Raw genomic sequence first — 17,486 nt, 5'->3', positions numbered from 1 at the left:
GGCAAAAGCAAACAGCTGGGCCCTGGCATGTAGCCTGATGCCTGAGAAGTTTGCCCATCTGAGGTGGGCCTCAGGAAGGTGATGTACAGATTCAAGGCTCTGACCTCGGACTTCGGTTCGCAAGTCCTCCCTTTAGAAGCCAGCCGGGAGCCGCGTGGGGAACGGGCTTGAATCCAGGACTCCTTAGATGTCTAGTCTTAGGTCCTAAAAAGGCTTGGAGAGCAGGGCCTGAAGACCTGAATCATCGGGATGCTGTGGGTGGGGTCTGGGCCCGAGGGCCCATGGCCTAGCCTCGTCCCTCAACCAAGAGGGCAGGAACAAACTCAGGGGTCGGGATCTGGACCCCAAAGGGCGGAATCAGACCCCCAGGAGGCAGGGCCTTGCCTCAAGGGGCGTCGCCTGCACCCTACGGTCTGCTCAACCGAGTCGACCGGCCCTCCAGGATCAGAGCCTGGACTTTGAGGGGCGTAGCCTATGCCCTCAGGACTTAGGGGGAGGGGCAGTTCCCTCTGGGCGGGGCCTTGGCCTCGGCGGGACTTGGGCCTCTGGCTCCTCAGGAGCTCGCCTGCACTCAAGCCCGTGGAGGCAGCGGCTCCACGTTGAGCCAGACGCCATTCTCCGCGCGCAGGATGAGCTCCGGCCTCCGCCGCACCCTGCGCGTTCGGTCCACACTCAGGCGGAAGCGCAGCAGTGTCAGCGCCACCACCACACGCATCTCGGCCATGGCGAAACTCTGTCCGATGCAGTTCCTGAAGAAAGGACGACCTTGTGAGCGGGGTCCCTAGGACTGGGTAAATGACCTCCCCCTCTGAGCCTCAGTACCCTCATCTGCAAAATGGGGATAATGCATCATAGAGTCTTTGGGAGCCCAGGCACCCAGAATTCAGGGCCTGGCATTCAGTAGGTGCACTTAATACCCAGGGGTGCTATAGCAAATCTGATTTGGGGGTTTCCGGGTGCATTGAGGACACGAAGAGGGTGCTAGGTTAGCAGAAAGGACACCTGGGTGGGATGTGGTCTCTTCCCCTAACAGGCATATCCCTAACCTTCCACTGGCCTCGGTGTTCCTCCTACATTTGGCTTTGACTAGGAAAATAGGAGAGTTACCTGGGTCCTGCGGAGAAGGGCACGAAGGCCAGCGGGGAGCGCTGCTGTGGGGTGTCTGGGTCAAAGCGGTAAGGATTGTACACCTAAGCAGGAGCAGCCCGGGTGAGTCTGGGGACTGGCCCACTCATATTAGCCTGGCCCCCTCCCTCAGCCTCTGGGGAGCCCCCAGCTGGACAGACAGAACCACACTGCAATTCAGCCACACCTCCCCCTTTTACTGTTCACGCGCACCAGGCTCATTCCCACCCCAGGGCCTTTGCACTTGCTGTTAACTGTCTGGAACATGCTTCACCCTGCACTATACAGGCCTCAGCTCAAACATCTCTTCCTCGGCAAGACCTTTCTTCATAATGTGAACTGAAGTGCTCCCCTCTCCCCCGCCCCACTGCAGTTTTTATTTCCTTTGTACAGTTATTGGTACCCGAAATCAAATTGTTTTTGCTTTTTCTTCCTTTACACTTCACTGTTCCCTCTGTGAGAGCTAAGGCAATATCTTCCTCTATCCTCAGTGCCTGGCACAGGGTCTGGCACACAGTAGGTGCTCAATAAGTATTTGTAGACCTAATAAATTCATAGTGAGTGGGTGAATAAATGGGGGAGGGATGCTCAAGCCCTGCTTCCAGCCCTGCTGTCTGGCTCCCTGGGAAGTAGGACAGAAGAGGCCTTGCTGCCCCAAGACTGCCCTTCTGAGGAAGCTGAGGGAAAGGAGGAGCTCACCTTGGAGTCAGGCCACACCGTGGGGTTGTAATGGGTCCCGTAGATGCTGACTAGGCAGATGATTCCTGTGGGGATTGGTGGGTCAGTGGGACAAAGGGAAGCCAGAGACCTGCTTCCTCCTGGCTCTCCCTGGAGCCATGGCATTCCAGGAGCCATCTGCCCATCCTTCTCTGAAAATTTCTGCTGCTTGACTCTCCCAAAGAAGTCCCCATCACCTTTCTGGCTACCCTGCTGGCCACACAGGGATCTTTCTCTCTTGCATATCTGACATTGTTGTTCCTCAGTTCATGACTCCCATGGCTTCCTACTGTCCTGAGGATCAAGTTCAAGTGCCTTAATCTGGCATTGAAGGCCTTTTGCACCCTGAGGTTCTGCTCTCTCTTTCACATCCAACCTCTAAAGTTTCCTCTTCCAACCAGCTCTCCGTGCTTTCTGTCCCAGATAAAGCTAATGCTCCTTCTTTGGGTCTGCTCCAGCTCCTCCTGTCCCTCTCTTTTTCCCATCCTGACCCCATGTGGTTGGGAATGTCTGTGCCCTGATGTCTCTCCCCAGCCTGGTCCTGGGGATGAGGCCTCTCTAGATCCCCAGCATCACCCAGACAGGGCTGATCTACAGGGGATATCTGGCAACTGAACAAAACCAACCCTCCCCTACTTGCACCTTCAGAGGGTCAACCCTGCCGCACCCACTGCTTCCTTTCCACCCACACTCACCCACTTCTGTTTCTCTCCTATACAGATGGGTCTCTCCCATCACCCCAGGAACAACATCTATACAGAGAGCTGTCCTATCTACAGGGATGGTGCACTTGGGGTGGGCATGACTAGGTCCCCATAGGCTATAGAGCAGCCAGGCAGCAGGGAGCACACAGAAGGCACCTTTAGGGATGATGCGTCCATCTGGGAGCTTAATGTCTTCTGTGCAGCGGCGAGAAATCAGGGTCACAGGTGGGAACTGGCGTAGGCTCTCCTTGATACACATAGTTGTGAAAGGCAGCTGGGTTAGGTCATCCCTGGGGAGCATGGAACAGGCATGTGACTCAGGGCCAGACCACAGCAACACACACACACACACACACACACACACACACACACACACACACACGCTCAGGAGCAACCATGCAGGAAATAGTCCAGAATCTCAGACTTGCCCCAACTTCTGGCATTTGCTGTTGTGCCCTGAACACACCACTAACTCTCAGCACCTGACCCCCAGCCAATCAGAGCAGCGCTAGCAGGCTTGCAGGTGGAGCAGCATTAACCCTTTAACTGATGAATTATGTGGAGAATAGGGGGCACTGGAGAAGGCACCAGGACAGCCAGGAGACCTGGGCAGCAGCAACTTACCAGCTTGTGTGGATCATTTTCATTATTTAAAAACAAAAACCTACATATCATCTCCTTATACTATTATTTACTTAATTTTTTTCCTTTGGACTTAAGAGCCCAAAACTGGATTAATTACAACTCTTGATTCATGATCTAGATTGTTCTCTTTACAACAACAGGCTCTCTTTCAAAGACACTTGATGTTGCTACCTTAAAGGGCAAACAGCATGCCTGGAATAAATGTGTCATAATCACAAGCAACACTGAGAAACCAGAGGATAGTTATTAAATTCTGGCTAGACACCATCTCCTGCCCAGCTCTCAGAACTTGGGGCATCTTCTTCCTTTGTTAAAAGACAGATTAGCAAGGTGTTGAAGATCCAGTAGTACCCAACCAAGAGTTTCTACCTCAGTTCATAATCCAAAAAGTTGACACTGAACTACTTTCTCACTGCTCAATGCTATTTAATGATGTTTTCTTTGCATCACCCAGAATCAGCTCTACACAGCACACATCTGAAGTCAATCAGATTATTGCTCCCGATTCTTCACTTCCTCTTGTATTGAAATTATACACCTGTGCCCTCTGCCCTGTGATTCTGCAGTGGAGTATATATTTCACCCCATTGGGATTAGCCGCGTGACTTGCTTTAGCTAATGGAATGTTAAGCAGAGGTTTTTAGTTGTGTGGCTCTTTGAGCTTCTTTGAGATGAACGTAGCTGCTAGTTTAAGAAGAATGAGGAGATGTGTGGAACAGACTTAAACCCAAATCTCAGTTTGGAAGCAACCCCACTCAACTCAGCAACACCCGGCAGCAGTAACAAGAGTAATATGCAGAGAGGAGCAATAAATAAAATAAATGCTTGCTGCAAACTCTTGAGCTTGAGGCTATTTGTTATGTAGTATTATTGCAACGCTTGCTGATGGAGACACTTCTGACTAAGAACTCCTGCATTATGAGGTATGCAGATGATGCGTTATTATCACCCTGTTTTACAACTGAAGAAATTGGAATTCAAGAAGTGATTCATCTGAGGTCAGAAAGTCACATACCAGGCTCTAGACTCAACCTGCCCCCACTGTCCCCATGACCCCAGACTGACCACTCCAGCTCCTCCACCTCCCGGCCTTTCAAGACTTCCTGGATCTCTTCACGGCACTTCTCCTGGTACTCCGGGTACTTGGCCATGTTGAACAGCATCCACGAGAGCCCGCTGGATGTTGTGTCATGACCTGCAGACAGATGAGGAGCTCAAATGGTGGCTTCTTGAAGATAGTAGAGATGCTATCTTCATACAATGGGTGTCCCCTATCCTCCCCTGGCTTCGCCCCATATCTTCACCCTCAAACATGAAGGTGTCCGCCTCAGCTCGGATGTCCTCATCTGTCAGTTCCTTCCCATCTTCATCCTGAAATAGGCAGTAGACAATGCTCAGCCCACTTCATCCCACCCTCTGCATGTTATGGACACCTCCAAATTAAAAAATGCCCCCCGCCGCCCTCTCTTAAGCCAAGCTGCAGAGGAAAGAATTCCAGGCAGATGGAGGTATGCAACTTGCCTAAGAAAGCTGGAAAGAGAGAGAGTCAAAGGTGAGGGGAAGAAGGGAGTTTGTGTTTCTTGAGCAGCTCCTAGCACCAAGCATCCTGCCAGATGCCCGACAACAATCTTTTGATCAGGTTGCATGATGATCATCATTTCGTGAGGAAACTGAGGCTCAAAGGGAAGAGTCAGATGACTAAGGTCAAGCACCCATGAAGCAGCAGAGTGAGAACTGGAATCCAGGACTGTCTTAATCCAAAACTCAGGTGCTGCTCAGAAATTCTGCAGAAGCACCACAAATGGGCGACCACCTATCTCTGCAAGTGTACCATGTCTTTAAAGTCATGTATATCATCTCTGTAAGTGCTGTGGGGTGAATTGTGTCTCCTCCCTGTCCCAACTTCTCAAGCTCATATGTTGAACTCCTAACCCCCAGGACCTTAGAATGTGAGCATATTTGGAGATAGGACCTTTACAGAAGTAATTAAGTTACAAAGGGGTCATTAAATGAGCCCTAATCCAATGTTACCGGAGTCCTTATAATAGAAAGAGATTAGGACACAGACATGAACAGAGGGAAGACCATGTGAAGATATAGAAGAAAACAACCACCTACAAGCCAAGGAGAGAGGTCTCAGAAGAACCCAACCCTGCTGACACCTTCAGACTTCTAACTTCCAGAACTGAGAAGATAAATTTCTGTTCTTTAAGCCACCTAGTGTGTACCACTTTGTTATAGCAGCTTAAGCAAGTGAATATAATAAGTCTTACGTGTTTTGCATCCGCCCGCATCCCAGGTCTATGTTAATTTAGATGTTTATTATTTTAGGCAGTTGGTGCAGTTTATGAGGAGACCATCCTAGGCAGGGCCCTACCCTCCAGGGCCCAGCCTCACCCTGGCCAAGAGCAGCACATCTATGAAATCCAAGGTCTTGTCCTGCTTGGATTTAAGCCAGGCCTCAGCCCCCTGCCGGCATAGTTCCTGCCTCCGCTCCTGGATGACTTCCGTGGTGAAATGGTGTACGGTGTCACAGGCCTGCCGGAAACGCCGCCCATCTTCTGTGAGGTAGTAGATGAAGTCGATGTAGTGGTGCAGGCGATACTGGCGTCGGACCACCAGTGCACTCAGCTCAATGATGGCCGAGATGTAATCACTCATCTTCCTGCCACAGAGAAGAAGGGCAAGGGGCATAGGCCCATGTCCTAAGACAAGCTTCCTCTCCCAGTGGGTAGGTAACAAAGAGAGGCCCTGGATTAACTATATCTTCTTATATTCTTGATGTTCTGACATCTGGGGCCTCAGTGACTGGAGAGATATTGCCCCTCACAGGACTAGTATATTCTTAGAGACTCACCCATGAGCATACCTTTCTTTTGCAAACCAATCAATCCAGATTTCCCACTCCTAATTTTCCAGGCTGAGACACTATCCTCCTGCCTTAATCACCCCAGGACCAGGAATTGTACAGCTAGAAGCACCCCTATGTCCTAGAGCCTGCTGAAATTATCCAAATCAGCCAATCCTAAACCTGATGCCCTGCATTTCCTGTTTCTTTCTGCAGAAACACCCCAAAAAGGCTTTTGCCATGCTTTCTCCTAGTGCTTCCCTATGTGGCCCTGTGTGGTATGGCATGTCCCCTCTTCTTAGGAACTAGGTGATGAACTGTCTTTTCAATGGCAATGATCTTTTGATCTGTTGGCCTCACTGTACCTGAATAAACCCAAAGTCTGGGTACATTTTAAAACAAGCCCAAAGATGGATGAGGACTTCCAAATAGATGTAACACCAACCAAACTAAACACCAACCACAGAGTGGGAGAAAATATTTGCAAATCATGTATCTGATGGAGAACTTGAATCTAAACTATATAAATAACTATTAAAACTCAGGAATAAAAAAGACAAGTAACCCAATTAAAAATGGGCAAAGGATGTGAATAAGCATTGCTCCAAAGAAGATATACAAATGGCCAATGTGCACATGATAAGATGCTCAACACCATTAGCCATTAGGGAAATAGAAGTGGACATCAATATCACAATGAAATACCACTTCACCCTGACTAGGATGGCTATAATCAAAAAAATAATCACGAGTGTTAGTGAGGTTATGGAGAAATTAGAGCCTTCACATGCTGCTAGTGAGGACATAAAATGGTGCAACCACTTTGGGGAAAAGTCTGGCATTTCTGCAAAAGATTAAGCATAGAGTTATATAACCGAGCAATTCCACTCCTAGGTGTATATACAAGAAAATTTAAAACATATATACACACAAAAACTTGTACATGAATGTTTATATCAGTATTATTCATAATAGCCAAACGTGAAAACAACCCAGATGTCCATTAACAGATGACCAGATAACCAAAATGTTGTGTTATGCAGTATATGAAATACTATTCAGCAAATTGATACAATTCAGAATACTATTCAGAATTATTTATACATACTACATCATGGATGAATCTGAAAACATTATGCTGAGCAACAGACACAAAAGTCTGTATAATTCCATCTATGAAATTTCTGTAAGAGATAAACCTATGGACACAGAAGGAAGATTAGTGATTGCCTAGACCTGGAGAGTGCAAAAATGTACAGGGTTTCTTTTTGGTGAAAATATTCTAAACCCAATAATGGTGGTTGGACAACTCTGTGAGTATAATAGAACACTAGATTTTGTTCTTTCAGTGGGTAAAGTGTATGGTATGTAAATTACATCTCAGTAAACGGCAATTAAAACAACTAAATCACTATTTCAGGGAGCTGTCCTTGGTTCTGAAGTGTGCTGCTTGTTTTCACACATTTATTACAATCCGTCTATTTGGTTATTTATTTGTTCATGGTTACTGCCTTTCTTCCCACCAACATGTAAGTTCCAGAAGAGCAAGACTGTATCTGTTTTATTGACCACTATATTCATAGTACCTAGTCCAGGACTAGCACATAGTAGGCACTCAGTAAAAATTTCATGTATTAATTAACTACTACGGCCATCTCCACCTACCCAACTGAAACCAACCCCTACCAGGCCAAAGCAACAAAGTCGGCAGCTTGTTATTGAAGACCTACTATGTGCTACAAACTTGCCATTCATTATGTCCCTTATTCCTTATATCCCCATTTAGACTATAAGTTCCAAGGAACTAAGATTTCATCTGTTGCCCCACCATATTCCCAGTAGCTAGCATAGTGCTAGGCACATGATAGGTATATAATGATTATTTGATCAACGACTGAATGAACCAGGGCAATGGGTTTTTTTTAACTTATTCGTTCAATGAATATTCACTGAGCATCTACTGTGTGCCAGGGCAGTGCTACATCATTTTATCCTTAAAGCATCTCTCATGGAGTCAGGGATAGTCATCAAACAAGGAAACAGAGGCTCAGAAAGTGACGGGATACTTTCCAAAGATCACAAAGTCTTCATGGAGGAGTGAGGGAAAGTAGCATTTACTGAGCACCTACTATGTGCAAAGCCATTGACTCACTTATTTAATTCTTACACCATGACTATGGAAAAGGAATTGGAATTCCATTTTTTTTGGGGGGGGGATAAGTAAATAGGCTCAGAGAGGTGATGTCAGTTTCCAAGAACCACACAGCCTGTCAGTGGCAAAGCACCAGCAGCCCAAGGGTACCTAATACCATCTCTCTCCTCCCACCACCTTGTTCCCAAAACCCCTTGTTCTGTCTCCCCCGGGGAGGCCACACTCACTCCTGACAGTTGCTATTGTGGCTGAAGACACATTTCTGCAGACTGTCCAGGGTCATGAGGCTGACATGCTCAAACATGTCAAGGGAGATCATTGAGCCATTTGCCAGACGCCGCCATTTATCCTGGAAGAGAGAGACATTAAATAGGCACAGAGACTAGAGACTTAAAGCCTGGTTGACAGTGACCTAGATACATGATCAGTACAAGCTCAATGTATAGATAAAAGAAGCTTTGTGACATCACATGATTCTCCCATGAGTTGGAGCTTGGACCAGTCTCCCTCCTAGGACACCCTCTTCCCATGAAATCTTGGGACTCACATGCATGATGTTAGTGCATTGGTTGAATATTTTCATGTAGGGCTTGAGGATGTCGAAGTGGAAGGCAGGTGTCAGCAGGCGGCGGTGTCGGCTCCACTTGTCTCCTTTGCTGAGCAACAGCCCATCTCCTGGGCCCAGAAGACTAAAGTTAGGGGCCTCTCCTATTACTTTTTAACACTCCAAGAAACCCCATGCCCCATCCTCTCTTCCCTGAAGCCCCAGCCTCAGCCTACCCAGTCCCACACTCACCCAGCCAAGGTTTCAGGAAGCCATAGAAAAGTTTGTCCTTGAGGGCAATGGCAGCTATGGAGAGAGACAAGGCAGTAATGAATCAAAACAGAGTTCTGACCCTTGACCTCTACTTATGACCTCCTTGGGGCTTCTCTCTGGGCTCTGACCTCCCATCTCACCCTTCCAGTCCATCCTAACACCTGCCCCAGAAATATCTTTATAACATGCTGATCTGATCATAAGCCCACTACCACCACCACCACCACCCCGCTCAAACACTTTTCATGGTTCCCTATCGCCCTGGTAAAAAAATTCAAGCTCAAGTTAGCATCAAAATCCTTGTCCCATCTTGCCCCTGTGTGCCTCTCTCACCTCATCCTTCAACATCACCAAATAACCCTCACTTCCAAACCTTTGCTTGGGCTGTGCTTTCCGCCCAGAATGGCCTTCTTCAACTTAATTCATCCCCTCTTTTCTGCCAGCTCAGGCCATCTAAATTATACTTTCTATGTTCCCAGCTTCCAGTCTTGCCTTCTCCAGTCTAGCCCACACCCTGGCTCCACCAGGATCTTATCTGACTCTAGATCCAACCATGTCCTTTCCTGTACTAGCTGCTCATACCACTTTTAAAGCCCTGATCCAGATCTTTCTCAAAACGTCTCTATCTTCCCCCCTCCCCACATATGCTCAATGTTCTAACATCACAGAACTTTTCTCAGCTCCTCAGAAAATCTATGTTCTTTCTCTGCTCTGAGTCTTTCCACTAGATGCCCTCTCTGCCTCAAACATTCTTTTCTCATCCTTCTAGTCTCTGCTTGCATGCTATACCCTCCCCCACTAATCACTCTGGATTGTACCCATCCAGTTACAAGCCCCTTGGGGTAAGGAATCATGTCAATCACTGATACATTAGTGCTAATTAAATTTTTATTGTATGAATGAATGAATGAAAAGGTGAATGAATTAATGAATGGATGGATGGATGAGTGAGTAAATTCCCTTTCTATATGCTAAACAGATTTAGGACAGGATGGGGAAGAGCCCCAGTAAAGAAGTACCTGAAAATTTCCACCCAGAATGGCCTTTTATTTGAAATATGACTCAGCCACCTACACACACACTTCCCAAGAATTGACCAATCATGTTCATAGTCATCTCTCCACTCATTCTCCCCTTCAACACATACCTCTTCTGACATCTTCCTGTGCCCAACCCATGGTGAGTGATGCTGAAAACCCAGAGATGGCTCAGCTCCATGCCTAGAGGAGCTCGGGGTGTGGTGAGAAAGGGAAGCTGAGGCACACCATGCAATGATCAAGAAGGTAGGAAGTGCGCAGGAGGGAAGGGAATCAGGCTTCCTGAAGGGAAAACGTTGGAGAGGAAAGTAGATGTCTAGTTACCCCTCTCCTCTCTGGACCCTGGACTCCAAGCTAGGACCTCTAGAAGTCTTTCTGACACAAAGACCTGTCCAGTGTAGTCCTGCTCAAACACCTCCCATGGTTCCCTATCACTCCCAATCTCATTCACTTTGCACAAAGGTGCTCTGAGTCCAGCTTCTGTCTCATTTCCTACTTCTCCCCACACATCATCTTCACTACAAATACCCTAAGTCACCTGAATTTGCCTGGCACTTTTACACGTCTGTGCCTTTGTACTGGTAGGACCCTTCAATACTCATGTGGCAAACTCTTATGCATCCTTCGAAGCCTTCTCCAAGCCCTCTCCTCAAATGAGCCCTTGCTTTCCCATTCTTGGGTCCCTCTACCACTCCAACCCTGACCACTTGATGCCAGAAGAGTTCATGTTCAGGTCACCTCTTCCATCAGTTTCTCCTCCAGTTAAAAGGGATGGTAACATTTATCCTGGAGGAAGTCATGTAAGAAAAGCCCCTACATGGTGCCCAGCAGGAAGCTTCCTATCACTGTGATTGTAGCATGGTGTCTGAGATGGCCAGGTCTGGGTTCATATTCCAACCCTACCACTAACTAGTTGTGTAAACTTGGACATGTTACTACTGTGCTCCTCTATGTCCTCACTATCAAAGGGGAAACAGAGTAACCCTGCCTGCCTCATGGCACCCCTACAAAAACTCAATATATTCCTGGCACACAGTAGGTGCTCATTAAATATTTGTGCATGTAAATCGATACCTAACAAACTGTTGGCTATTTTTATTACTATGATTATAATTATTGTTCATCAGTGTCAAGAACATGTGAGATGACTATCTGGGTCCCCAGCTTATAGTAGGCCTCTATTAATGAAAAACAAATGCATAGCTTCCATGAAAAATAGTCTGGTTCCTTAAAAGTTAAACATAGAAATACTATATGACACCACAATTTTTTTGGTCGATACTCCTAGGTATCTACCCAAAAGAAATAAAAAACATATGTGCATACCAAAACTTATACATGGGTGGTCATACCAACATTATTTATAATAGTCAAAAGGTAGAAACAACCCCAATGTTCATCAATGGCTGAATGATAAACAAATTATGGTATATCCATAAAATGGAATATTACTCGGCCTCAAAAGAAAGGACTAAAGTACTGATCATTGCTATGACGTGGATGTGGATTAAGCTCAGAAACATTATGTTGAGTGAAAGAAGTCAGTAATAAAAGACCACATTTTGTGTAACTCCTTTTCTAAGAAATATTCAGAATAGGCAAATCCATAGAAATAGAATGTAGAATAGTATTTACCAAGAGGTGAGGAGAGAGGGGAATGGCAAGTGATTACTTAATGAGTACAGGGTGTTTTATGGGGTCATGAAAAAAAGTTGAAACTAGAGAGAGCCAATGGTTGCACAACATTGTGAACACACTAATTATCTTACACTATAAAACCATATACTTTAAAATGGTTAATTATATGTTATATGAATTTCATCTCAATAAAAAACAAATGTATAAAACCAAGCTACCTGACTATACATCATGCTTTGTCCTCTATAAAGCATTTTCACCTACTTTCTCATAATAATGTTCTCTATCCCAAATGCCCATTAGAAGATGAAGAAACAGAGCTTCCATGAGGACACGTGCCTTCCTCACAGCCCTCTGGCTGTGTGGGTTTAAGCTCGGAGCAGCAAGCCCCCCAGGGGTGGCACCCCAAAGAGGCCCAAGAGGGGGATAAAGTCTAACACTTAGGGCAGGCCTGTTCCAGCTCAGGCAGTCAGGCATGGAGGGGCAGCGGCACCCTGGGGCCAGGCCTCACCTGACTCACAGCTCCACCCAAGTCTACCATCCTGCTCCTCCAGTGGGGAAGGCAGTGGATATCCTGCCTGTTCTGAGGTGAAGGGAGTGAAAGAGGCTTGAGATCTACTAAATACCAAACCTATTCTGGGGGCTCTACTCCCTGATCTACTTAAAGTCTCAAAACCAGGCAGGATGATAATCAGAAACCTGATGCTCTGAAGAGGAGAGGGGAGCAGGTGTTGGAGAGAGAGATGAGGAAGAGCAGGGGAAAGAAAGAAAAAAAAAAGATGTATTAAATAGTGTGAAGAGAAGAAACCCTTATTAGCACCTACCTTCATTATATTAATGAGTCTTCACAATGGCTCCATTTTACATATCAGAAACCGAGGCCCTGAGAACTTGAATAAATTGCTGGATCACACAGCAAGAATGTGCTCCAGCCTGGATTCAAACCTAGCTTACCTAAGTCCTGGTTCAGGGCTCTTCCTACAACTCGGTGCCCATCCTTGGAAGAGTTACCCCTCCCAGGGTCTAGGTTTCTTCCTTATGCAGTAAGGATGATCATCCCCTCACAAATGTAATAATTGGGGGGGGGAGAAGCTTGGGGAGGGCATAGCTGGGGGAAAGGACAATGACCCCTTTACTCTTTCATGGCTTCCAGGTGGCAGCCTTTGAAGGCGGTCTCCAGATGTGTGTTTGTAGAAGCCCAAGCTGAGGCCAGAGGTCCTAAAATTCCTAGAGTTCTTTCTTTTCCATCTCTCCTCTCTCAAATGTCCCCTGATACTTTTGGAGGTGCCCAGCTACATGCAAGGCCACGCTGAAGAGCCCCACTTATGAAAAAGACAGAACAAGACACAAACATACTCAGCCCCAAGCAGTTAGAACTGAGGATGGGAAAGTCCAGAAGAGAGGGTTATGGTCTCCTGGGGAATCAGGGAAGGCTTCCTGGAGGAGAGGGTCATTGGAGCTGGGTGTTGAAGGCTGAGCAAGAGCTTTCCAAGCACAGCTGGGTGTTCTATCCCTTGGGATAGGTGTAGCTTGCAAAAGGAAGAAGTAATCCTTCTACATCACCTTCTCTGCCAGTTAGGGTCAGCCCAAGTGAAGGTACCAAGCTGAAAGCTGGCATAGTCAGAAGGGGAGTATCAGAACCCAAATGATGGGTGTGCCATATTAGAATCGAGTAACAACCAGTAAACAAAATCTTAGGCAAACAACTGCTTATCTGAATATGTTTTGTTCTGACTTCTCAGTGAGTGGGCATCCTCTCAAAGTTCCTGGGACTCTTAAACATTGTCACACTTTTTCCCATGTTATTCCCACTCTTTGCACTGCCATTTCTGCTTTGGTGAATTCCTATTCATCTTTCAAAGCCCTATTTGAATGGCCCTTCTTCTGGATAGCCCACCTGCCTAGCAGCCCCGGTGGACTCTGGGAGTTAAGGGTTTACCCATCACTCAGAGGCCCAATCCACCTACCTGAGGCACCCATCAGGGGCTTGATGTAGTCGGGGTGCATCAGAACCACCAGTGGCAGGACAGGCCCCATCCACACCAGGACTGCATGGTGGTTGTTGTTTAACACCTTCTCTTCATCTTGGAGGCCCCTCTCATTCGGGAGATACTGTGGGGGATGGAGGGTAAGGATAGCAAGGAGGTGGCCAGCCCCGGCTTCCCCTAGCCTTTCCTTCCTGCCACACCTCCCTTTCCCTCAAAACAAGCTGAGAAGGGCTGTGTGACTGTGGGCAGCTGGCTGCACCTCACTGAGCCTCCACTTCCTCAAGTGAAAAGTGGGGAAGAATCAACTCTCTGTCTGAGGGCAGTTGAAAGGATTCATGAAATAACAGAATATGAGAACCCCAGCACAGGGCCTGACATACAGCTGATGTTCAAGAAATAAAAACAGGACCAGTAAACAAAATAATGGTAATGGATGGCATTAATCAAGTACTTCCTCTGTTAGTAATAAAATGTTACTAGTATTGTCATATTTAACACATACATGTGCAGTGTTGGGCGCTTCTCTGGACTTTTTTCTTAGATTTGTATATTCAAGCCACACAAGAACTCCATGACAGAGTTGCTACTGCTTCCCATTTTATTTTGTATGAAGTTAAATGTGAGTAAATGACTAACCTGATTTGGACTCCCTGAAAGCAGGTCCTGAGACATGGGTTCTAGGGCAAGTAGCTTATTTATGGGGTGATTCCAAAAACACAGGTAACAGAGTAGGGAAGTGAGACAGGGAGGGAAAGCAGCCAGTAAAGAGTGGGTTGTCGAGAAAGTTACCGCCATGGTCAACTGAGGCTCAGTGCCACTGGGGACCTCTGGGAGACATGTATCTCATAGCCAACCCAATCCAAGGGTGAGGGGGCTGGGTGTTTATACACTGAGTCACATAGTACCATAGTCACTAGCCAAGCACCACTCCTGGAGCTTTAACTCTCAAGCTTGCAGTACACACAGGAAGAGTGTTCTCCAGCTACTAGAGAAAACCCTAGAACACAGGTGCCGGCAGCTGGAAGTCATGCTACTGTACCCAGAAATGGGCCCAGAAGATATGGCCAGGCACTGGCACCATCTGCCATCGTGGCAGAGCCAGGATTGGACACAGGCCATCCAGCTCCAAAATGCCTGCTGTTAACAAAATGTTCAATGAGGCAGAAGTACTTCAGGCTCAATGTCAGAAGGATCTGAGCTCAAATGCACCCTCAGCCACTGTGACCTTGGGCAAGTAACCTCTCTGACCCCCAAAGATCAAATCTATAATATAGAGCAGATCCATCCCTAATTCACAGGCAGTGAGAACTAGGAGAGAGCTCAGCCAGCAGAAGGGCCCAGCAATTGTCAAATGAAAGAATGACCAAATGAGCAAATGACTCCTCTGTGGCTCCTATGTCTCCTCTGTTAGTCTCAGCCGTGAGTCTATCCACTCCCAATGGAGATCATGGCCTCACCTAGGTCTCATGGCCCCGGAAGGCAGGCTGGGTCCATTGGGTCAAGGCCAGGCTTCAGAACCAGCCCTGACCAATTGCCAGAGTTGCCATGGCCTGGCTACTACCTCTACAACCACCATATAAACCAGAGGACTTCCTGGAGTAAGGGCACTGGAAATGGGGCATGAAAGGCGAGTAGTTCATCTAACGAAGAAGGATATTCTGGGCAGAAGGCACAGTTTCAGCAAAAGCCATGAAGCAGAAGAAGCCAGAGCCTTGTTACAGGAATATGAAGTCATTCTGTGGGACTAGAGGAGGATGCTGGAACACAAGAGGAGGCTAGGGGGTGGAATCAAAAGGGGCTTGAACACCAGCTGAGGAGCTGGGACCTTTCCTAGACAGCAGTGGGTACCGTAGGGAGTGTGTGAGCAAGGGAGGGACATGGGTGGGTTCAAGAATCTTCTGGGGCCAGGGTGCGGGATGGACTGGAAAGGTGAGGCAGGAGCCCAGGGAGGAGGCTGAACCATGATCCAACAGGCTAGGATGAGGCCTGAGCAAGGGTGGGAGGATGGAAGAGAGAAAAGAGATTCAGGCACAAACAGACAAAACTTAGTGAGTGCTGGTCCCAGGAGGATAATTCCAAAAACTACATAAAATAAATGTTCTTTGCATTATTGAGTGGACATGCATCTCTCACTTCCTTCTTCTGAGACGCTCCCTCCAGGGAGTATCTAAAATATTTCTAGAATCACTTGATACTTCCCATCCCTGCAAGACCCAGGACAAGAGCACATACATCCACCACTATGTAGCAGGCTCGGTGTCAAGCCTGTTCCAGACATGACTGCAGGACTTGTAAAACAACCCCACAAGGCTAGTAGGAACAATCACAGTCCCTGCATTGCAGATGGGGAAACTGAGGCACAAGAGGTTAAGGAGCTTGCTCAAGGTCATACAGGCAGTAGATGATAGCTACAAGCATCAGGTCCACATTTAATGACCACTGCCCCAAGCTGTCTCTCCAAAGTCCCCCTCTGCACTCAGCATGGGGCCTCAGTGCCCTTGGGAGTCTGGCTTTCTCTTCTCTGACCTCTGAAGTCCATCTAGAAAAGTACAGCCTTTCTCATCAAGAAACTAGAGGCAGCAGAGGGAAGAAAGCTAAGAGGACTAGAGCCAGAAAGCCGTCCCCGACTCTGTCACTTATGAGCTGTGCGACCTAGGGTCAGCTACCTAAGCTCTCTGATCTTCATTCTCAGGTGTAAATGGGGATAGTCAAGGGACCTGCCTCCTAGGATTGTCAAGAGGACTGAATCAGTAAACATTTATAAATTCCCTGAAATAATACTTGGCACATATGTGTGAAATAAGAAATGAAATGCAAAGAAAGGGTTCGGGTCCTGACCTGGGAGAAAGATGGAACCATGTTAAGGGTGAGGGTGAAGCAATAAAATCTACAGGAGCATGCTCGCCTTGTCCCCCACCAGGATCCTAGAACCTGATGAAATTCACAGGCTTGTGGTATCTGAATTCTGAATATATTACAGTGTATTATGTCACAGGATATATCTTATGAAAGGTACAGTGATAGCCTAGAATTACAGAGAAAACCTTGGAGTCAGCTCTGCCTCATCCCAGCTGTGTGACCTTAGGTAAACTGCTTGCCCTCTCTGAGTCTCCATCTCACATCCTGTAAAATGGATCTGTTCATGGCTTCAACCAGATTCTTGGGGGGATGCAGGAAGCCAGCAATCCATCAGCCTCACGGAATACCTGGGACCCGCCCAGCCCTGCCCCACCCGGCCCACGGGCCCTCCACACACCATGCCCAGGTGGCCCAGCAGCCAGTTGCGCCGGGGTGGCTGGCGGAAGCAGCTCAGCCGGCGACAGATGATGTGGAAGTGCCAGCAGAGCCTCACGAACCGCAGCAGCAGGCGGAAGAAGAAGAAGAACAGGGAGAGGAGGAGTGCAGAGCCCACATACAAGCGGAAGGCAGTCTTCTCCAGTCCCAGAAGGTGCAGCAGGCATTCCATGATGGGCAGCATCCTGGTGGGACACATGGGGTAGGGGTCAGTGCCGGTGGGAACCACCCGCCAACCACACATGTGCTATACACATGATAACTTGTGGAGTTAAGCATAGTGTGCCTGGTAACAGGAGGCATTTAATACACGTGAGTCCATTTAATACACGTGAGTCCCCGATGCCAAGGATACATACCTCTCATGCCCCCAGCAGGGACCTCCATTCAGCTGGCCTTCCGAATGCACCAGTGCCCCACCATGTACCCCCAGCCTTGACTTTGCAGGACATCCCTCCTAACTTCTCTGCCCATGCATAGCTGGCCAGAGTGCTGGAGTATTAAGACACACCCTGCCCCAA

General features: G+C 47.5%; 1 protein-coding gene across 1 annotated transcript; it reads right to left on the bottom strand.

Annotated features, from left to right (window-relative positions):
- Positions 1–468: 468 nt before the first annotated feature.
- LOC107517207 (cytochrome P450 4F22) lies at positions 469–17,149 on the bottom strand. Its single transcript, XM_036233884.1, has 12 exons — positions 16,928–17,149; positions 13,651–13,795; positions 8,988–9,041; positions 8,739–8,866; positions 8,419–8,540; positions 5,589–5,856; positions 4,496–4,562; positions 4,257–4,386; positions 2,703–2,836; positions 1,825–1,889; positions 1,108–1,190; positions 469–749 (listed from the first exon to the last, which is right to left on the bottom strand). Exons 1-12 carry the CDS (start codon positions 17,147–17,149, stop codon positions 572–574), a joined length of 1,596 nt encoding a protein of 531 aa, XP_036089777.1. The 3' UTR covers positions 469–571.
- Positions 17,150–17,486: the final 337 nt, after the last annotated feature.

Source organism: Rousettus aegyptiacus, unplaced genomic scaffold (assembly GCF_014176215.1).
Source record: "Rousettus aegyptiacus isolate mRouAeg1 unplaced genomic scaffold, mRouAeg1.p scaffold_m13_p_16, whole genome shotgun sequence".
Taxonomy (NCBI): Eukaryota; Metazoa; Chordata; class Mammalia; order Chiroptera; family Pteropodidae; genus Rousettus; species Rousettus aegyptiacus.
This window is presented reverse-complemented; position numbering and strand designations above follow the sequence as displayed.

Bases quoted from the DNA above. Each gene is read 5' to 3' on its own strand.
- LOC107517207 (XM_036233884.1), bottom strand. From the start codon at position 17,149: ATGCTGCCCATCATGGAATGCCTGCTGCACCTTCTGGGACTGGAGAAG. The intron at 4,387-4,495 runs GTGAAGATATGG...ATCTGTCTGCAG, and splicing joins GGACACCTTCATGTTTGAGG to GTCATGACACAACATCCAGC. The intron at 1,191-1,824 runs GTGAGCTCCTCC...GCTCCTGCTTAG, and splicing joins CGGTGTGGCCTGACTCCAAG to GTGTACAATCCTTACCGCTT.